This window comes from Macaca thibetana, chromosome 16 (assembly GCF_024542745.1).
Source record: "Macaca thibetana thibetana isolate TM-01 chromosome 16, ASM2454274v1, whole genome shotgun sequence".
NCBI lineage: Eukaryota > Metazoa > Chordata > Mammalia > Primates > Cercopithecidae > Macaca > Macaca thibetana.
In genome coordinates, this window is record NC_065593.1 from 8704780 (window position 1) to 8726310 (window position 21531).

The 21531-nt window shown below is 43.4% G+C and overlaps 1 protein-coding gene across 4 annotated transcripts in view; it reads right to left on the reverse strand.

Annotated features, from left to right (window-relative positions):
- Positions 1-21531, reverse strand: part of MYOCD (myocardin) — a 221284-nt gene that overhangs the window by 94105 nt on the left and 105648 nt on the right. Inside the window, exon 1 of one of the 4 annotated variants that reach the window (XM_050765607.1) lies at positions 8216-8567. The exons of 2 other annotated variants lie outside the window; for them this stretch is intronic. In XM_050765607.1, the coding sequence (XP_050621564.1) occupies positions 8216-8270 (55 nt within the window). In that variant the 5' untranslated portion in view covers positions 8271-8567. Of the gene's footprint in view, positions 1-8215; positions 8568-21531 lie in introns of those variants that run through there. One more of the 4 variants, XM_050765609.1, reaches the window with a different exon arrangement.

Consider the following 21531-nt stretch of genomic DNA (forward strand, 5'->3'; position numbering starts at 1 on the left):
TTTGTTGTAGATTTGAACAGTCACTGTTATCAGAGGTTAAATCTATGCATATATCCATAAATGTATATATGTATATGCATGCACATACACACAATTCTGATCCACTGATAATAATTGTTTTACTTCTGGTATTAACTGTTAGATATTTCTTTTATAACTATGTTTGATGTCTTAGAGCAAATCTCCTCTTGCTGTTGCCTTTCAAAAATTTCTTAATTTTTTTTCTCAAATAAACTGAGGTTTAAAAAGTCAAGTTTTATTAAAACCCCTGGGACTTTGTAGGAATGGCATGTGTAATTTATAGGTTAAGTACTAGAAACAACTAGCTTGATAAATCACTATTTAGGAAATCAAAGACGATAGCAGTAATTGGGTATATGCCTGGAGTTGTAGCCCAGAAAGAGGCATATGAAATCTACTGGGTCAAGTACATGTGTATGGTTATGGGGTGGGGCGGGGCAAGAAAGAAAGGAGCTGTAGGTTATAATAAAGATAATCTTCATGGGACAGTGGAACAAACATGTTTATACCTGGCCTCCAAGTTGTCTAACATCTTTGAGCCTCAGCTTCTTCATCTCTAAGATAGGAATAATCACATTTTTGTAAGGATTAAATGAGATGATAAACATGCCCACAGATAATAGGTTCAGTAACTCCTAGTCCTCTTCTCTTCCCTTTTGATGAGGCATGAGTCATATTTGGTAACAGGTGGTCCCTAAATAGCAGACCACATGGAAGTTTCCAAAGCCATTAGGCAACTGTTACTCATTTTCCTGTTCAATCTCTACTGAAAAGGTACGAAAGGCTCATCAGATACCAGCCAACAGTGGGTAAGTACCCAAGGTTACTCTGAGTTAGTTGTACAGTAGGGACAAGCATTCATCGCCAAATAGAAATAGGCCTAAAGTTAAGTTTGTTACATTGTAAGTGCTCCAAAAACACTAGGCACCATTACAGCTTACAAATATTCAAATCCATTATTCCCACACTTAGGCATTTACTCTAAATAATGAGTAGCTTCCAAAACAATCCAAAGGAAGGAAAATATTTTCTTTCTTTACATGAAGGATTTCACAGTAGTGTTATGCATACAGATTTTCATAGTCATGTTATTTATAATATAAAGATTATAACTGGCTTAATTTTCCAATACAAGTAGAAAAGGTTTATATTACTATACTATATTGTATAGTAAATTACTATAGTAATACAATATAGTATAGTAAATTACTATACACTCACTTGGGGGAATATTATACAGTCTTTAAAGCAAAAACTATGCTGCTATGTAGCCTCTTGAAAAATATTTATGCTATTACACTAACTGATAAAAAGGCTGAGTATAAACTTATGTATAGACTCTGATTATCACATTGTAAAAATCTTTATGCACCTGGACAAGGATGGAAAGAGAACACAAATGATAAAGATAAATGTATGGAGGAGAACAATTGAACTATCATTCGATTAATGTTGAACAGCATTTTCTGGATTTAACTTTTTTGGAATCATTTTTTAGAAGCTCCAGACAGAGCAATAAGTCTCAAACAAATAACAAAAAGTTCCTTGTGGAACTTTACCCAGGACTGAAAAACCAGCGCAACCAGTCAGGAAGAAACAAGATTGGCTTCCTAAAGAAAGTGTCTCCGGAAATACAAAAGGCAAAATAGTTTATGGGGTATTTTCCGGTCATTTCACATCATCTGTGAAATGGGGATATTGCCTGGGGTTACTTGACCATTTTGATGAGAATTAACTGATTGATTGATGCTTTTGTACCACTTAAGAGGCCAAGGGGAAGGAGATACAAGTTGAGGATACTCAATGCAGTAGTTCAAACTGAGGTGTCAGAAGGGATTGCTGATAAAGACATATACTAAGTATTTGAGGGTCTGTGTATCCATTAATCATTGCTGCACAAACTAAGTGAGAGCTAGGAGAACCCAATACATACATTTTACAATATTACAGTGGCTTAATTCACTTTGAATTCAACTTCTTCTCTAGTGATCTAAGGTAGCTGAATACAGCAAACATCAATCAGTCAGAGGGATTGTACTCATAAGAGAAGTACTCCAATAGTGAAACGAAAGAACTTATCTTCCCTCAGCAGCAGGAGAAAAGAAGGACATTATTCTCCCTTCATTGGTTCCAGAGAACCTTTTGCTATGCTCTGGAAAAATAAAAGTCACAAAACAGTTTTATTTATTCTAAATTTCTGGGGATAAATGATACATTTTATTTTAACAAAAATTGGACACCTCTTTCTGTTTTATCTAAGAATAATGATCCAAATCTCGTTAAGTAAAGCTTGACTTACTAGCTATTCTGAAACATATAAGCATTATCGGCCTAATAAAATAGAAATTCAAAGTGCTAAAATCATAAGGCTGCAAAACTATTATTGGGCTAATGGTTGTTGTTGTTCTTATTAATCCTATTTGTGTTTATCAAAAACTTTTAACTACTCCACACACAAGCGAGAACTCTCATGCAACTCACATGCCACCAGATCCAGTAGTAATCCATTTCCACATAGTGAATACAAGTTCACTAATTTCTTTCTTTTCAGAAAGAAGCTCTTAATAATTCTACAAAGATCTTTCCCTCATAGAGGTATGAGGACGTGAAGACCATGAGTCATCTTACCAATGTGGAAACAGAGGCCCAGAGAGCCCTGGGAATATAAACATGTTCCCAAGATCACAGAGTCCCAGATGAGCTCCCACTGTGACTCGGCCCACAGGACAGAAGGAATGGAACCAGGAAAGCAGAGACCTGTGAAATGCACCTGCTAGGTCCTCCCCCTTGATCTGGACAGAGATGTGGGATACCCGTTCACCATTCATTAGATGCTCTGGAAGCCTTGCTAATTAGATGAAAATAAAGGAAATGAAAAACAGTCTGTTCCAACATCTCCTATTCAGGTTTGGCTTTTTTGAAGCACGTAAAATTCTAAACCTGGGTGGAGCATTTTGCTTCTGCCCTGCGCTTCTGTTATTCTTCAATTTAATCCAATTAGAGTAGAGCACATTCAATCTGGTTCAAGTCAACTTGACACAATCTTGCTAACTGTTTCTGTCGTATGCTGTAGCAGATAAAAGACAAATGCCACGCTTCCTGGTCTTAAATAATTTATATGTTTTTTTTTTTAAAGTACCTTGAGTACACAGAATTGAATTAATCACAATCCTTGGTTCATGACACACTGTCACACCATCGTCATTGAGCCTTTGTTTAATTAATTTGCTTAACAACACATGGACACAACTACTGACTAACCTAAGAAAAATGGGGATAACCTGGTTCTTACCTTTGGGCTACACCCCTACCTCCTCATTTAGCATCTTCCACTGTGCTATGACTTTGACTTTTGTATTTATATTCACTCCTCTCTTTTTGTTCTAGTTTCAGTACACACAAACACACACCTAACAGTAAACCTATGTTGTTTACTTTTAATGTTTTTGAATAGACTTTGGAGGAAGAATAAAACATATTTATTCAACATATATTTAATGGGTACCTTCTCCATGCCCAGCAGTGTTAGGTGCTAGAGAATAAAAAAAAACAAACACAAACAAACAAGTAATAATTTCTGCCGTTATGGACAAATAATAAGCAAATAAGCAAGTAAAACGGTTTAGTCTGTCCAATGGTGATAAGAGCTATGAATAAAACTAGGGCAGGGAAGGTGGGGGTTGCGGTTCTTGCTGTAGTGGTTAAGATGGTGAGGGAAGGGCGTGAGGGCTGTGAGTGAATTGAATACAGCTGAATTTGAGGAGAAAGGAATGGTCTCAAGCAGGTGGCTTTAGCCAGACCCCAAATGTTCCTTTAACTTTTAAATTCCATGTAGAAATTAAAATATGTTCATTTCTAAAGGTGCATTAAATTATATTCTCATATGTAATGCTTTGATCAAGCATTTACAAAAATATTTAGGGCCATTCCCTTGGAAAAGTATTGAATCTTACAGCTAAAAGCAACTTGAAATATGAACCAGTCAAAACCCTCCATTTTGTAGAAGGTAAAAATGAGGTCTAAAAAGGTGAATTAAATTATATATACATACATAAATATTACAGATCATGGGAAAGGCACTCTTGTAGGTTAAATTATTTGTTCTAAATGAGAAAACTAATTGCTAATGAAGGTAGATAGTCTGGGCTTCTCTCAAGCTCATGGTGAAAATGTCTTCAATAGTGTCCATAATGATAAAAATCTCAGGGGCCGACCTCTTAGGCTAACCTCAAATCCCGAGAGAGAAAATTCAGTGCCAGAGGTATTGAGGATTTAGCTTAAAGTAGGAATCAGTCGTCATTTTAGGTTGTCTGAAGGATGGAGAATAGAGAAACGACAGAGAGAGATGACTGCAGGTTCCTGCTGAGATGTCCCTCTCTGAAAGGACAAGCAACCAGTAATAGGCACCAGAGGCCTGATCCTGAGTCTATTGGAGTAGAAGAACACAGTGGGGTGGGTCGCACTACCTGAGTTCAGCCACAGCCTCACGAGTGCCTGCTTTGCGTGTTCCTTGCCTTCTTTTAACTACAGTTACAACCCCTGGATACTCTGCTGCCTGTGCACCGGCCTGCCTGCTGAGCTTACCTTCCACCTTCCCAGACGACCAGAGACCGGAGGTGAAGCTCCCACGTTCTTCCTCACCCATAACCTGGCTGTACTCCAGAGGACCTAGGGTTCATTCTCATGGTACCCCCTCCCCACTTGGAGTTCTCTCCTTTCATGCCTAAAACACAAGTTTTGCATTTTGAGGAGTCCTTGGGAATCCAGAGAATCTCAAGAGCTTGATAGGATATTGGATGGGGTAGCAGAAAGTGTTTATCAAAGACCACTCAGACTGTAGGTAGGGTTGCCAAAAAGAATACAGAGGGCCCAGTGAAATTTGGATTTCAGAGAAAAGTATGTCCCAAGTACTGCTATATAGTAAAAATTAATCATTATTGCTTGGAAATTCACACTGAACTGGGCATTCTGTATTTTTATTTGCTAAACTGAACAAGTTTATATTTGTGGGAGTGGGGTCAAGGTCATGGCAGTTGCCAGACTTTGCCTCTGTTTGGGCGGTTTAAGATGGGGAAGTGGGAAAGAGAGAGAGAGAGAAGCAAAAGAAACACAATGATTCTTTAGAAGCAACATCCATTCACGGACCTCTCTCTCCACTTCCAATCCTTTGTGTTCGAGGGCTGTGTGTGTCTGTGTGTGGCACACATACGTACCTCCCTGTGTGTTTTGTAGGACACAAGAATTGATATTGAAGAGAACTGCTGATAGTGACACTGATTAGATATTGAATAAACAACATAAGATTAAAAACTGTAAAAATGCAGTTAGTTTAAAATCAGCACAAATGATTCCATTCATGTAAACTGCCTCTCCTTCATGCACAATTGCCATACAGCGCAGTCACAGCTACACTTGTTCTCAGCCAATTTTTACATGTTTTCAGAGAATGATAAAATGTTACCAAAGGGGTCTAAGACATTGCATAATCCAATCTCAGCATTTACCTATTAGATAACTGAGACTTAGAGAAAGTGACCAACTGGGGGTCCAACTGCACTTCAATATTAATAATAGAAAAATATTTTGTAGGAGCCTTCTGAGGGCTGGGCATTTTCGAAGTTCTCTACTTCACATTTAATTCTCACAATGACCCTATAGTCATCCTCATTATTCAGGTGAGGCAAGTTGAGGCACAGAGAATTATGTAATTTACCTAACATTCAGGATCATGTAGCTAATAAGTAGAGACGACTATTAAAAACCCAGCTAGTCTGGTCCCCAAGACCCACCCACTCAACCAGGACACCCTTTGGCTTCTCAAATGAGTTTATGTCACTAAACATGTTCATACATGTAAACTTTCAGAGCTTCCTGCTGCTGTAGCATAATTTCGTCCTTAATCACGGGGTCACTCAAATACAGCTTATAGAAAGTTGGTCGGCCATGGTTGACATCGATGACGATTTGAGAGTAAAAGCAGTTATCTCCTCACTTAAAAACAAACCCTGTCACAGCGAGTCTCTTGCTGTAATCACAGAACCATTCTGTTGCATTTATTTTTTGAAATATGTTTAACGGAATACATAATACCACGATCTACTATCAGAGCAAATATTCACAGTGAGAAACAGTTTTATGAGTTTACAGTTTGAGCTGTTTCTGAAAGAGGAGGAGGAGAAGAAGATGATGAAGGAGAAGGGAAAACAGCAAAAGAGAGAAATCAGAATAAAGTCAAGGCCCTTGTTCATTGTTGGTGACAAAATAAAAGGCATTCTCTTAAGGAGAGACCCTCTCGTTAGCATGCCTCCACCTCAGTGCTGGCACAGCTGTAGGAGTAATTACCTCCGGAAAGAATAACCACCATTCAAACATGACATTTTCTAAGTTTTACATTCCATTTGTTTTTTTTTTCCTCCTGTCTGTCAAGAGACTATCAATGCTTGCATCTCAGACTCCAGATTCCCTGTTTATCAACGACGGGAGGATTAAGGATGCCCGCGTCTGCTTTGATATCATGTTTTCCCGAAGCTACCTTTCCTTATGACACAAGGGCCTGCACAACTTTAAAAAAAGTGAGGCTGGAATTCTCTGAAACTCCAGGATCAGGGTCTTCAGGGTCTACTTAGGAGACACCAGGACTCCACAAATCCACTGAGATGGAAGTTGGGACTGTTGCAAAAATTGTCTTCCCTCTCCACTGCGCTTTAGCTGAAGGAGAGATTGATGAGCATTTTGCAAGTCTACTATCAAGTATATCACCAAATCCTGTTAGAGAAAAACCAGCACCACCAGACCCTCCACATTTAAACTGGCCAGTAAGCATTTGAACGCAGCTTCATACAAAACAAATCTACATCCTCTCTTCTTCAGAAAGGTGGCAGTGTTGCCTTACAGTTTTGACCAAATACAACGCAGTGGTGAGGTCTCTAGCTAATTAATAGATCAACTGCCTCACCTCACCATGAAAAGGAAAGGAAGGACTTAATCCACTGCTGACCCCGGTGGCTGGCAGACTCATCCCAGAGCTTCAGGGGCAGTGAGGCTTGTGACCGCCTAAGCTCTTGAGTTTTCAACTTGCGTCAACAGTGAAGATCCTAAGAAAATCTCCAGCTGACCCCACAGGCGTCTAAAAACCAAGGGCATCTAAGAAAGTCATAGATGAACCTTACCTCCCAGCATCTACATTTTTCCTTTTTGAACCATCCATCCCAAGGGAAACAATTGAGTTGGCCCCAATGTAGAAGGGCTAAGGAAACTTAGCTTAGCAAACTATGCCAGCATCTTTCTCACACCTGTTATGTCTAATGCTCACATCGGAGTTCTCATAAAAGTAATCAATCTAAGTAGAAGTCCTACATTATTGAGTGTGTTGTTAACCAGTTTTCTAAAATCAACATTATACACAGAGCTACTGAAAAATAACTTCAGAAGTCAAGTGTTGCTTTGTCCAAACGTGGAGACCCACACAGACACCTTCCATGGGCGCGTGTACCAGCCCTCTGGAGAAGCGGTCAGAGCTCCCGTCTCTCCCTTCCACTCACCTCCACTCAGCGTCCTTTGAGAAGTTTCTCCATGTGCCACTAACACAGAAATTTTAGGGGAAATTCTCTATTTATAAATATCAGATGGTTTGGGAAAAAATATTTGTGGCACTGGGCTTTCTTTTTTTTCCTACAGTGATGTCATTTTAAATACTTGGTGTGCTCCAAATTTGCTATTTTTACTTCCCCCAAGTGACTTTTTTTGGGAAATACATTTGTTTGGATTAGCTACATTTTAAGTGACCCCTGTACCTAACACACAACATCAGGTTCATCTTCTCAGCGATTATAACTGATACTACGCAGCTTCCAAACTTGAAATCCCTTATTTGTTCATTTCCAAAGTTGCTCCCTCCGAATGTACCCCTCCAAAATTTCTATTCATAGATGCAGATAAAATAAGATAAAATAAAATAAAAGGATTGGCCTTTTCACAGATGAACAACCACACTCAACCACCCAAAGCACTTACAACGGAAGACACGAAAGGCCCCCAAAGTCAAATAAAATTCTTCGCTTCCACAATGTGCTTTTGGGGAACAAAGTTGCGGGAGACCTGGCAGGCTTTGAAACATTTATTGGAAAGCAGTTCTAGAGTTGAGAATTGCAGAAGAGGAAAGTTTAAGAAGGAATGCTAAATGCCTTCGCCCTACCTGATCTGAACTTGCTCCTAATCAGCAAGGAATGCTCAGACCCCAGGAGTGTCATGTTGAGTCTCAGCAAGCCGCTGGTCCCTTGGCCAGGCGCCCCCTGTTCTCCACCAGCAACAGGCTCCCGGGAGCCCAGCTGACCGCAGCTAACAACCCAGAATTCATCCAACTCTCCGTGAGCTCCCCTGGGTAGGAGTACAGTGGCAGCCAGTGTCCCCAGAAAACTGGCGCCTCCCCCCTCGCAGTGCGGGGCTAATTAACTCTTAGCCGGCGGGACCCTCCTCCTCCTCGGAGGTTGGCCAGGAGCAGCGGCATCCCAGGCGTTCCTGGCTGATGTCATAGGCTGCCGGCGATTGCGGAGAATCGCCACCACGCCTTTATGAAGGTCCCAACTTTGCCATCTGATACTCTTTACTACTGACAGGCGCTCAGCCAATCAGGAGCGGCGAGCGGGGCCTGGGGACCTGGAGCCGCCGGAGCCGTCTCGGGAACCGGCTCTTAACTCTTTGCAGCGGGCCCAGCAGCCGCCGAGGCGTAGAGGGCGGGAGCAGGGCCGGGGGTCGGGAATCTGGGAGAAGGGCGCGAGCTAAGGAGCGATGCCCAGAGGAAAGACGGAAGGGCTGCGACGCCGCGGGGCTTGCAGGTGGTGCGCGGGGCTGCGGCGGCCGCTGGGAGCTCCGAGGGCCTGGGGATGGGCGTGCGCAGCCGGGGCTTCCCCGGCCGGGCTTCTGCCTGCAAAAGGGAAGCGGCCGGGATCTCCCGCCAGCAGGCTTCAAAGGCTGCGCGAAAGGGCGTGCGCGCCGGCGGGACGGCTCGCTCGGGGCAATTTGGAAATAAGCTGGACCCCTCAGAAGAAAAGCTTCCGACGGACCGGAGCCCACGCATTCCCCTGGGTTGGAGGGGGCTCAGGGCACTGGCAGAGACGATTTTGTATCTCGCAGCTCCAATACGGGACTTAGATGACTTTCCACGGGGAAAATGGAAAGACTTTCATTTTTCTAGGATATGCTTTTTTGGGAGACAAATGTGACTCGGTGCATCTGGAGATCCAGCTGCGACACAGCGCTCACACCTCACAACCCCGAGGGAATGGGAAAAGATACCTGGGTCGGAGTGAAAAACTTACCGGGCTCTAAACAGGGAGGGGCTCCGGAGCAGGGGGCAAGTCAGACCTCGGATTGGGCTTAGCTTGGGAAGGCTCAAGAACTCTGCCTACGAATGAATCTGTCGTTAGGGGAAAATCCATTCCGTAACCGACCCAGAGTTACTTGTGCATCTGGCCGAGGTGTTACAGGCACATGGATCAATGAAATAAAACAAAGACCCATCTCTCAAGAAGCCGGTTTAATAGTTGGTGGCTCAGAACATAAAAACCACTCTATATACGTATATAATTAGGGTTTATTTGCAACTTCATATGCACGTGGGCCCTGGCCGTCGTCTATTACACACAAGCCTGCCTATGTCTCTACTGTGAGTCCTTAAAAAATCAGTCGGTGGCAGATGGAGACCCGAGGTGACAATAGCTCATGGGGACAACCTCTAATGTCCTGAGTCCCGGCCTCTGCCCCATGCCCTGTTGCTGAAAACACATTAGAGGGGTTAACCCTTGAGCTTACTCTCTGGATCTGAGTGGGTCGTTTTCGTAAATAAGGTCTTCAGGGATAGACACCTTCTTGCTGATGTGTCAAAGACGAGGAAGAACGATCCATCCATGTTCCCTTTGGGGATCTAGTCCTGGCCTAGGCGCCTGACTCTAGGCTGATTTGGGGTGCAGGAGCATCTCAGCGGTTATGTAACATCATTTTCCCATTCCTGCTATAACAAATTACCACGAATTTAGTGGCTTAAAACAACACACATTTATTATCCTGCCGTTATGGAGGTCAGAAGTCCAAAGTGGGTCTCAGTGGGTCAAAATCAAGGTGTCGACAGGGCTGCATCCGTTTCTGGAGGCTCTAGGGGAAAATCGATTTCCTCACTTTTTCCAGCTTCTAGAGGCTGCCCGAGTTCTTGGCTCGTGGCCCCTTCCACCATTTTCGAAGCCAGCAATCATGGGTCAAGTTCTTATTGCATCTTATTGCTTTAACGCTCCCTTCCCCACCTTCTGCTTCCCTCTTCTACATTCACCTTACTGCAAAAATAAACTCTATCATAAAGTCAGTTTATTATCCTCCCTAATCTCATCTACTGCCTGGATTCCCTTTGCCGTATAATGTAACCTATTCACAGATTCCTGGGATTAGGACATGAACATGGGGGGAGAGGGCATGATTCCGCCTGAGCTCTTTCTTTCTCTTCTACCTCTCCTGGTCTTCAGTCAACCCCTAGCCCCCTGGTCTTCAGTGGAGGGAGGTTTGGGAACGGGTGCACACAGGAGTCTGGAAGGGCTCCGAACCGGCTTTGAGATGTGTGTGGCAGGGAGGTACTCTGCGGGGAAGAGATTGGTGGGATAAGGAATATTGCAAAATTATCTGAGCAGGGAAAACTATTTTGAGCAACATTAAAAAAAGAAAAAAGAAAACGCCAAACAGATTTTTATCCCGAAGGCTTTGGGGCTGAGAAGAGATACATGGCAACTTGGCAGAGAATTATTTTTTCAGTGCAAGTTGGGGTGAAATTAGCTGAAGCCAGCATTGAATGTAGGGTCTGCATGACCTAGATGAGTTGGCCAGGAGTAGGTTGTTTTTTCTCTCTGCAGGCCTGGGAGTGTGCGTGTGTATGTGTGGAGTGTGTGTGTGTGTGTGTGCACGTGTATGTGCGTGTGTAGGGAAGCACAGTTTCTTTTTTTCAGTGAGTTTGGGAAATGCCAGTAACCACAGACCCCCTCAATTTTCCCACCACAGTGTGGAGTTACTGACATAGGTCCTGAAATTTACACCCCCTATGGCTTGGAACATCTATGGTTATAAATATGCTCATATAGAAGTTCATCATTTCTCCTCTCTAGCCAAGCACTTTTGGTTTAAAAAAAAAAAAAAAAAAATGGAGAGGGATGGACTCTGGAGAAGATGTTCCCAAGGAAAACGAAACTCCTAAGCTGCTGTGCTCAGAAGCAGCAGGGCTAATGCAGCAGTGGCATGCCGCCAGGCTCTGTCCTGCAATGTCACCACCTTGGAGTGTGTTCCCCTTGCCAGGCTACTCCATGGCCTTCTTTCCTGGGGCCTGGAGTAAGCCCGTGGTGTGACGCAGAGGCAAGACATGAGCCTCCAGTGTGAGAAAGATCTTTGAATCAGGATACCCCTGTACTTTGGAGTGAAGTACTGGGGTTCTCTGGGATGCTCAACGTCTTATCTATAAAATGGAGTTAGAAATATTGACTTCCGGGAAGAGTTGGGATGTTTAAATGAAACAATACATGTGGGGTGCCCAGAACAATTCTTCTTGGTGTGTTTTATTTTTTTATTATTTTGAGACAGAGTCTTGCTCTGTTACACAGGCTGGAGTACAGTGGTGCGATCTGGGCTCACTGCAACCTTGCCTCCCGGGTTCAAGAGACTCTCCCTGCCTCAGCCTCCCGAGTAGCTGGGATTATAGATGCGTGCCACTGAGCCCAGATAATTTTGTATATTTAGTAGAGATGGGACTTCACTCCATCAAGACCAACCAAGCTGGTCTTGAACTCCTGAGCTCAGGTGATCCGCCTGCCTTGGCCTCCCAAAGCACTGGGATTACAGGTATAAGGCACCGTGCCTGGACCTGGTGTGTTTTGGACCCTTCTTTTTACTTCCCTTGCCCCAACCACCTCCGATCACTCATGAAGATTCCAAGCAATTCTGTCTCCTTCCCCTTCATTTTATCTTTCTCTCCTTTGCTGTTAGTTACCTGTGTAATAAGTTGCTAGACATTCAGCAGCTTAAAACAATGCACCTATTTACTATCTCACAGTTTTCATGGTCAGGAGTCCAGGCATGGATTATCTGGGACCTCTGCTTAGGGTCTAACAATGCTGCACTCAAGGCGCTGGCTGGGGTGGTAGTCCCATGAGAAGCTCTGTGTCCCCCTCCGAGCTTACTGGTTGTTGATAGAATTCAGGTGTTTGCAGTGTTAGAACTCACAATGGCTGGCTTTTTTTCCAAGGCCAGCAGGAGAATGTCTTTTTTTTTTTTTCTTTTTTCCTTTTCTGAGCCGGAGTTTCACTCTTGTTGCCCAGGCTGGAGTGTAATGGCGCAATCTCGGCTCACTGCAACCTCCGCCACCCTAGCTCAAGCGATTCTCCTGCCTCAGCCTCCTGAGTAGCTGAGATTACAGGCATGTGCCACCACCCCTGGCTAATTTTTGCATTTTTAGTAGAGAAGGGGTTTCTCCATGTTGGTCAGGCTGGTCTCGAACTCCCGACCTCAGGTGATCTGCCCTCCTTGGCCTCCCAGAGTGTTGGGATTACAGGCGTTAGCCACCACGCCTGGCTGAGAATGTCCTCTTTTAAAGGGTTCACCTGATTAGGTCAGGCTCACCCAGGATCATCTTTCTTTTAATCCAAAGTCATAGTAATTAGGAACTTTAATTATGTCTGAAAAACCTCTTCATCTTTGCCAAATAATGTAACTAATCATAACAGTGCCTCCATCACAGTCACTGCTCTCTCCCATATTGAAGAGGAGAAGATTATCCAAGGGGATAGCTCATTGAGAGGTCACCTTTCAATTCTGCCTTCTGAAGCTGTGGTCCTCAGCCTTCAGCCACAATGGAAGTGATTATGTCCATTGGTGTGAGTCCAAAGTACAGTGCAGAGTCATTAGCTTAAATCTTGACCCCTTACACATCTCCTTTCCTAGGAGCACCATGAGGTCAGTGGCTGGGTCACAGACAGGGGACAGTGTGGTAAGCAGAGGGACAGCTCACCTATGTTGGCCTCAGGACCTCGAATTCTCCCTGTGGTCCTCTCTTAGCAAATCCCCTTCCCCCACCAAGGTCATTATCGTGTGAATGGATCTCATGAACAGTTCTTAGGACCTCTTTCCAGTATCACCTCTTGTCTATTTTCTCTTTTTCTCTCTCACACATCGGTGAATAAGTAACTTCAGGGAAGCATTTGTTCATCTTTCATTAGTTCATTTAAGATGCATTTAGGGGGCCAGGCATGGTGGCTCACACCTGTAATCCCAGCACTTCGGGAGATCAAGGCAGGTGGATCACTTGAGCCCAGGAGTTTGAGAGCAGCCTGGGAAACATGATGAAACCCCATCTCTACTAAACACACACACACACACACACACACACACACACACACACACACACAAGTCAGGCGTGGTGGCACATGCCTGTAGTCCCAGCTACATGGGAAGCTGAGGTGGGAGAATCACATAATCACCTGAGCCCAGGAAGTTGAGGCTGCAGTGAGCCATGATTGTGTCACTGCACTCCAGCCTGGGTGACAGAGTGAGACCTTGTCTCAAAAAAAGAAAAAGGAAAAGCAAATGCATTTAGGGTTGTGAGCAAGTCACTGTGGCAAGTGCCTGGCAGGCATGCATAGAGAGACAGGTTTGCAAACTCAAATGAGTCGAGTGACCCAGAGGTAAGAGAAAATGTAGGCAGAAGGGGGATTCCTGAAACCAGCTGGACAGCAGATGGCTCATCCAAGGAGGGCAGCCATGATCTAGCTCTAGGTGACTGTAGCCATGAGGGAAGGAACACAGGCCCTCATTGCTATACTCCTTTACTGTTCAAAGACACTGGAAATCCAGGTTGTAATGTTAAAGGTATTGGCTTTTAAAAATATGAACAACTAGGCCGGGCGCGGTGGCTCATGCCTGTAATCCCAGCACTTTGGGAGGTTGAGGTGGGTGGATCACAAGGTCAGGAGTTCGAGACCAGCCTGACCAATATGGTGAAATCCGGTCTCTACTAAAAATATAAAAATCACTTGGGAGGCTGAGGCAGGAGAATTGCTTGAACCTGGGAGGTAGAGGTTGCAGTGAGCCAAGATCACGCCACTGCACTCCAGCCTGGATGACAAAGCCAGACTCTGTCTCTAAAAAAAAAAAAAAAAAAAAAAAGAACTATCTGTAATTTTAAAAAATGTATTAAAACACTATAGGTCAGCCAGGAGTCTCATAAAATTTGAGGGTTCTTTAAAAAATGAATGCAAAATTATAAATGTGATTTTAAGTGCAAGGTTGACTTTTTACATAGAAAAAGCAATGAAATCACAACCTAACAGTAGCATGGAAGATTTAGTATTTTTTTATTTCTAAGATTCTTTAGTCAATTTGACCAGAAATGGTAATGTAGAGATGCTTTCTAATTGCATCCTGCTTTCTCTCCTTTCCACCTTGAACTCTCTAAAACCCCCAGTTACTCCCAGCACCCACAAGGCCCATGCAAGAGACTGTGTGTCTGTGTGTGTGTGGAGGGGGCGGTGGGGAGGAAGGGTCAGTCCAGCTCTGGAGCCAATAGAGCAGGTCTGCACACTGAGTCAGACCCTTATGAACCTTCTTGGTGAACTCTGTTCTGAAATTTATCCTCTGCTTTCCAAGAGCTTGACTGCAGTAGGGAGAATGAAGTATCTACCATCAAGTTACCTACTTAAAGAATTACCTATTTAAGAAATGCAGCCTCAGCCTTTCAATTTCTTTCCATTCCAGAAATATTTATTAAGCACGGACTGTGTTCTAGCACTCTAAGGAATATAAAGATAAAGCAGATATGGTCTGGAACCTCTAGGGGCTAAGAATATCGTGGTAGGGGTCATCCACAAACTCTCAACAAACTAGAAATCCGGTGTCATTATTCTATGAGTTAATGTCACGAAAGCACAGATGGAACTCGTGTCAGCCACACTATTAACATAACCTGCTTTCTTTCATAAAAGTGAATGTAAAAGGATTTTTGCCTAATTTAAACAAAGATTTAAACAACGTAAAGAAAGCAGTCTCCGTTGCAGGATCGGTCATAGCCCCTTCTGAGTCTGCCTGACAGTCAGCAATGCTTTTCACCCTTCCTCTCTCTCTTTGCACTTCTCCATCCTAGTTGCTGCCCAAGAAAAGGGAATACAATTTGCTCATCCCAATTTGGAGCCACTGGGTTGGGCCACATTTACTAGATAGCAGGGTCACCGTGCTGAAAGTCATGCACCCCTGTGTGGCCTCTTCTTTGTCTTCCTGGTTCCTTGCTACTCTCACTTTAAGAGGGGTGAAGAGGAGTGTAGAATAGAAACGGTGAGCGTTCCGGCAGTGTGTAAACGCAAACCATTCGTGATTCCAGCTCCGTTCTTGCCTTTAGATTATATGACACAGAGATATTGCCCAAGCTTGTTTGCATTGGACCCATGTAATGATAGTGTCCTTGGGCTCCAAGTTATATCTGAGAGGACTGTCTCACTGCTGTGACTTGTTTGTCATAGAGAATAGGGACAATGGAGAAGTGTGTTGCATGGAGATGAACTCATAGTTGTCATTCATTACTGGGTAGGTGCAATTTTCAGGGTGCAAATTCTTCAACTTTACTTGTTTTTTTTTTTTTCCCCTCTATTTTAACAGTGTCAATGTGAGTAATGACCACTCAGTCTTCCAGTAGACACTTATCCATCTTTGTTTTTCCAGGTTCTATTAAAATTGATCATTGCTGCTTCTTTTCTTCCTCTTAGAACTCCTTCCGAAGCTGTATATCTTTCTGAAATTCTTCTCTTTTGCTCTAGACCCATATATCCGAATGCTTTCTCCACTTGATTTCCCAAAAGCTCTTTGACAATAACAGGTGCAAACCAAGTTTAACCACTTCTTCTCATTAAGCTTCCCTTCAGACCTAATCCTTTTCCCCACACTTTCTTTCTTGAACTTTCCTGCTCATTCCAATGAATCGGAAAAAGTGTCCACATAATTACTAGTTTGGGGACAATGGCCACAATCTGTGTTTCTGCGTTCTCTCTATCCTCAATCGATCACCATGCCATATCCATTCTCCTCCCAAAATATCTATGGAATGTACCTCCTTTATTTATCGCTAATGCCTCTTCCTTATTTCAAGCTCTTGTTGATTTTTCCCCTGGTTTATTACATATGTCTCTTGAGTGGTCTTCTTCCTCTTAGGCTTTCCCTGCTCCAGTCCATCTTCCACATTGTCACCAAAGGGATAATCCTAAATCATAAGGCGGATCATGTTGCTTCCTGCCTAAACTCCTTTTTGGCTCTCTTGTGCCAAAGAATTATGTCCATGCTCCTAAGTGTGACATAGAAAGCTCCACATACTATGGCCCTTGTCAATTTCTCCTACTTTATTTCCTCCCCTTTCTTCCCAACCTTGTTCTTTCCCTCCCTCCCTCCCTCCCTCCCTCCCTCCCTCCCTCCCTCCCTCCCTTCCTTCCTTCCTTCTTTTCCTTCGTTCTATGAAGTTTTGCTCTTGTCACCCAGGCTGCAGTGCAGTGGTGCGATCTCAGCTCATTGGAACCTCCATCTCCCGCGATGCTCCTGCCTTAGCCTCCTGAGCAGCAGGGATTACAGGCACCTGCCAGCATGCCAGCTAATGTTTTTTAATTTTAGTAGAGATGGGCTTTCACCATGTTGGCCAGGCTGGTCTCGAACTCCTGAACTCAAGTGAGCTCCTGAACTCCACCTGCCTTGGCCTCCTAAAGTGCTGGGATTACAGGTGTGAGCCACCGTGCCCGGCCTGTTATTGCATTTTCAAAGTATCATCAATTATTTTTATTTTTAACTTTACTTTTTATTTTATTTTATTATTTTATTTTATTTGAGACAGGGTCTTACTCTGTTGCCCAGGTTGGAGTGCAATGGTGTGATCTTGGCTCACTGTAGCTTCCGCCTCCTAGGCTCAAGGGATCCTCCCACCTCATCCCCATACCCTGCTAATTTTTGTATTTTTTGTAGAGAAGGGATTTTGCCATGTTGCCCAAGCTGGTCTCAAACTCTTGGGCTCAAGCAATCTGAGTGCCTCGGCTTCCCAAAGTGTTGGGATTGTAGTCATGAGCCACGTGCCTGGGACATCTACTATTTTTTAGCATAACAATTCCTCCACTGGTTTGAAGGCTCCTGGAGCATAGGAATAAAGTTTTCATTTATGTTTATAACCCATTATCTATATTTCCTTTTATTACTATTTTGCTAAGTTTTCTATTATTCTTTCCATAATAAACTGCCCTTTGACATAATTTGTATTTGAATTATTATATACAGAATAGTGTTTGTTGTCTTTTGTCTTTTCTTCCGCGAATAGATTACACACTTCTTGAGAGCTTTGGCTGGTCCTGTATCCTTTGATTCTACCAAGGCATGATATATTGAGGCTTTCAAAAAGCAGCTGCCCAACAGGGGTTTGTTGTGTGATGCTCGGGTGTAGCAACTGTTTTGTTCTGATTCACTCTGTTCAGGGCCTAATACAACGCTATACACTTAAACCTCTTCTGGTTCGTAAAGTGTGATCTGGGAGTTTACTTTCTCTTCTAAATGTTTTTCTTTTCTTTCTTTCTTTTTTTGCAACTGGTTGCATTCTGTTTCCTAACTCCTCCCTTCTCTCAGTTTGCTTACTATCTCCCCCGCTTTGCAGAAAACAGAATGGAGGCCCATAAATCCCTGACCTGCTTCAGGTGACCTTACAAATCATGCATGCCTCATCTCATTAACTCAGGATGCCTATTATGGCTAAGGAATGGTGAAGCACCACCCTGTATGCAACGGGACTGAGGAGGGGGCGGAGGAAGTCCGGCAGTACTATTTAGTGGACAGAAATTCCTCAAGAGCTTTCCTTTTTTTTTTCTTTTTAATTATACTTTAAGTTCTATGGTACATGTGTACAACGTGCAGATTTGTTACATATATATACATGTGCCATGTTGGTGTGCTGTACCCATTAACTCGTCATTTACATTAGGTATATCTCCTAATGCTGTCCCTCCCCCCACCCCCAAGGCATGTCTTTTTTTTTTTTTTTTTTTTTTTTTTGGTAGATGGAGTCTTGCTCTGTCGCCCAGGCTGGAGTGCAGTGGCGCGATCTGGCTCACTGCAAGCTCCGCCTCCCGGGTTCAGGCAATCTCTGCCTCAGCCTCCCGAGTAGCTGGGATTACAGGTGTCTGCCACCACGTCTGGCTAATTTTTGTATTTTTAGTAGACGCGGGGTTTCACCATCTTGGCCAGGTTGGTCTTGAACTCCTGACCTCATGATCCACCCATCTCGGCCTCCCAAAGTGCCGGGATTACAGGCATGAGCCACTGTGCCCAGCCCTCCTCAAGAGCTTTCTAAGTCTCTTCACCTCCCCCAGCATCTCCAGGGCTGTGCGTCAGGAAGGGGGGCTTTTCATTTTAGGGGACACTGGGAAAGATATTTTTCTCTCTCTGATAATAGCATGGCCCATTCAGAGAGTTACAACAAATTAGCTAAAACCAACATCTGACTATGAAAATTAGTACATTCCAAGTGAGAATGTCTGAAAAGGAAAAATTCCAGATGCTATTAAAACCAGCTATAATAACAGCAAAGAAAATTCACGGTGGGAGGCTTGTCCACCAGCGATACTCTCAGGAAGCCGGTCTCAGGAACCCGGTGTTCACTCAAAGAAAACTTAATCATTAAATCCAGCAAATGGCCAAGGGACATTCAGATCCACTGAAGGTTTTTGGAGCAAAATTCCTTTTTGCGCCTAAGATTTGATAGCAGTTTTATAGAAACTGACTCAAGCGGTCCTCAGACTTTAACCTGCCCAATATCCCAGGAGCAGTTCACAGCCCTTAGCTGTCATACGCCTGTCTTGACAAGGACCTTCCTGTTTCACAGTTGCACTGTTTTTATGCTTCTTTTCTCCAACGTCATATGTAATTGTAACTTTTTAAAGCCCGTTTGTGTGCATTTTCCTTTGTGATTTTTCATCACAATCCTTTGAGAGACTTAAGAAACTTTTGTACCATTGAAAAAATGGACACAGGACAAAGAGTCACTGATTCACCAACAGTGGCCTCTCTAGCTGGAGACAGACCTAAGACGAGGTCTTGGTCGCAAGGCTTCTGTGTGACTCATGGACACATGGGGCCTCTAATGTGACAGATGACTCAGAAGCCTGCCCAGGTTTCCCTCTCTGGGTATCTACATGCCCTGCCTGAATCCCTGCCTGCCTGGGACAGGTGGTTTTTTTATTCCCCTGGGTGGCCAGCCTTCATGTCAGGGAAAATTTAAACATCTCTAAGTTGCTTCCTGGCTCATGCAGTCTTTTCTTACAGTACGTTGCCAATTCCTTTTTTTTTCTTTTTTTTCTGGAAAATTCTTTATTACGAACTGACCTTGGTACTGACCCATTCCATTAATAAAACCAGGATTTTGTTACATTATCATTTAAAACTAAAGAACAGTAACTGCGTCTATGGCTTTCAAGACACGCGTCTAGGATATCTTCCAGTGTGTTTGACAGAAAATTTGTTCAAAATGACCAAATAAGAATCCTAGAAGATCCGATAAAATTTATGTGGCTGTAGATGGCTTCAGTTGGGAGAGAAGATTAATGAAACACCTAGTCATTGGTAGCTTTGTATGTCTTCATCTTTGGCTATAGCAGCACAGAGGCTAGTTAAGGCAAAGGATACGGGTTCTGGAGCCTGGCACCAGAATGCAATTCCGTAACTCCACCTTTTGTCACCTGTGTGACCTTGGGCAACTAACTTAACCTCTCTGTTCTTTGTGCCTTGGTTTCTTCATCTGTAAGCAAGGATATCTAGCTCATAGGTTATGGAGAGAATTCAGTGGGTAAACAGATATAAAGAAAACACTCAGGACAGAGCCTGGTACATGATAGATTTCCTACAAATGAGAGCCATGACGATGATGTTGACGATGATTATGATGATAATGGTGGTGATGGCAATGATGATGATAATGCTAGAATCCCTACGCACCAATCCATCCATTTACAGGCAAAGCTAAAGAGCAAAGAAACACCTCATCTATTCTAAAGTACTCTACAAATGCCACATATTCAGACTCTGTAATGGTGATCCTTTGGGAAATAACTATTTTTTGTGGTAAAATAGTCAGACCAATTACAAACCAGGGGAAAGTTCAATATCATTTAAACGGCATCCAGTTCCATCAGACCAGGCTGGCATTGCATGAAATCAGTGCCTTGTGGCTGCCGTGGTGCCCCTGCAAGGTGGGGTGGGACAATCTCCAGGGATGCTGCCATCAGACCCCCTGAGATGTCGGCCTGGGTTGGCGGACTTCTGAGTTTTCTGAAGCCTTCACTCAAAATACAAATGAGGAATGCTTCATGCTTAAATTAATTATAACAATGGAAACAATTATATTCAGTTTTGAGGCATTTCATTTTGGAAGTGTTGTTTCTGCCCTATTTGAAAGGAAAAAAAATAAACCCTGCAGACGAATATCTGCTTGGGCAGAACTCTGTGAAACTAAAGCTAATCGTTCTATAAGATTTTTGTGTCCTCTCTTTCTTTCCTTTGGCTGTATTTGAGCTTGCTCCCCAGTGGTTTTTGAAGACAGGCATATCACACCTGCTGGGGAATAGAGTCCGATGTTAAATGCTGATGAACACATCCGTTTTCTGAAATTGGGCTACAACACCCTTATTTATGTGTATGTATTTATATATACACATGAGTACAACATTAGCCAATATTGAGTGAATGCTTACTATGTGCTAGGAATCTGAATGGTGGTATTATCTCACTTAATACTTAACAATAACCTTAGCAAGTAGGTACAATTTTTATTCCCATCCTACGGATAGGGAAACTGAGGTTCAGAGAGAGTACCATCCTTAGATCAATGCAAGTAGGGCCTCCATCCCAGATGCCACATCTCAGGGATCCTCCCATACTTTGGAGTGCCTCTCTTGAAATCTTTTAAGTCTTCCTGTGGTACCTAGGAACTGTGGAGGCGAGAGGCAGCATCTCGGCTAGGTGTTCTGACCCCATGTCACATAAGGTAGGACCCTCTCCCTAGTTCCTGTTGTTTTCCCTCAGGGTACTCTCCAACCCTCTGTCCTGTGGTGGGATCAACCAGATGCCCAAACGAGCTCTGAAACTTGAGCCTCCTGAACTGTCCTGGGTCCCCATGATCACACCTGGTTTTGGGAGGGTAGCCTAGTGAGCTGATAACTTCCTTTGGCTTGTGCATTATTTCTTCTGTGGAATCGGCACAAGACTGGGCCTTGAGGATGGAGCTGATATGCTGATTTTCTGTGACTCAAATTATTTATACAGATGGGATCCCTGCTATATATATTTATATATACACACACACACACACACACACACACACACACACACACACACACACACACACACATATATGCAAAGCCCTTGCATCTTCTAGGGGTAGCCCTGCTTACAGAGGAGAAGCAATTTGGTGAGCATAGGGGCTGA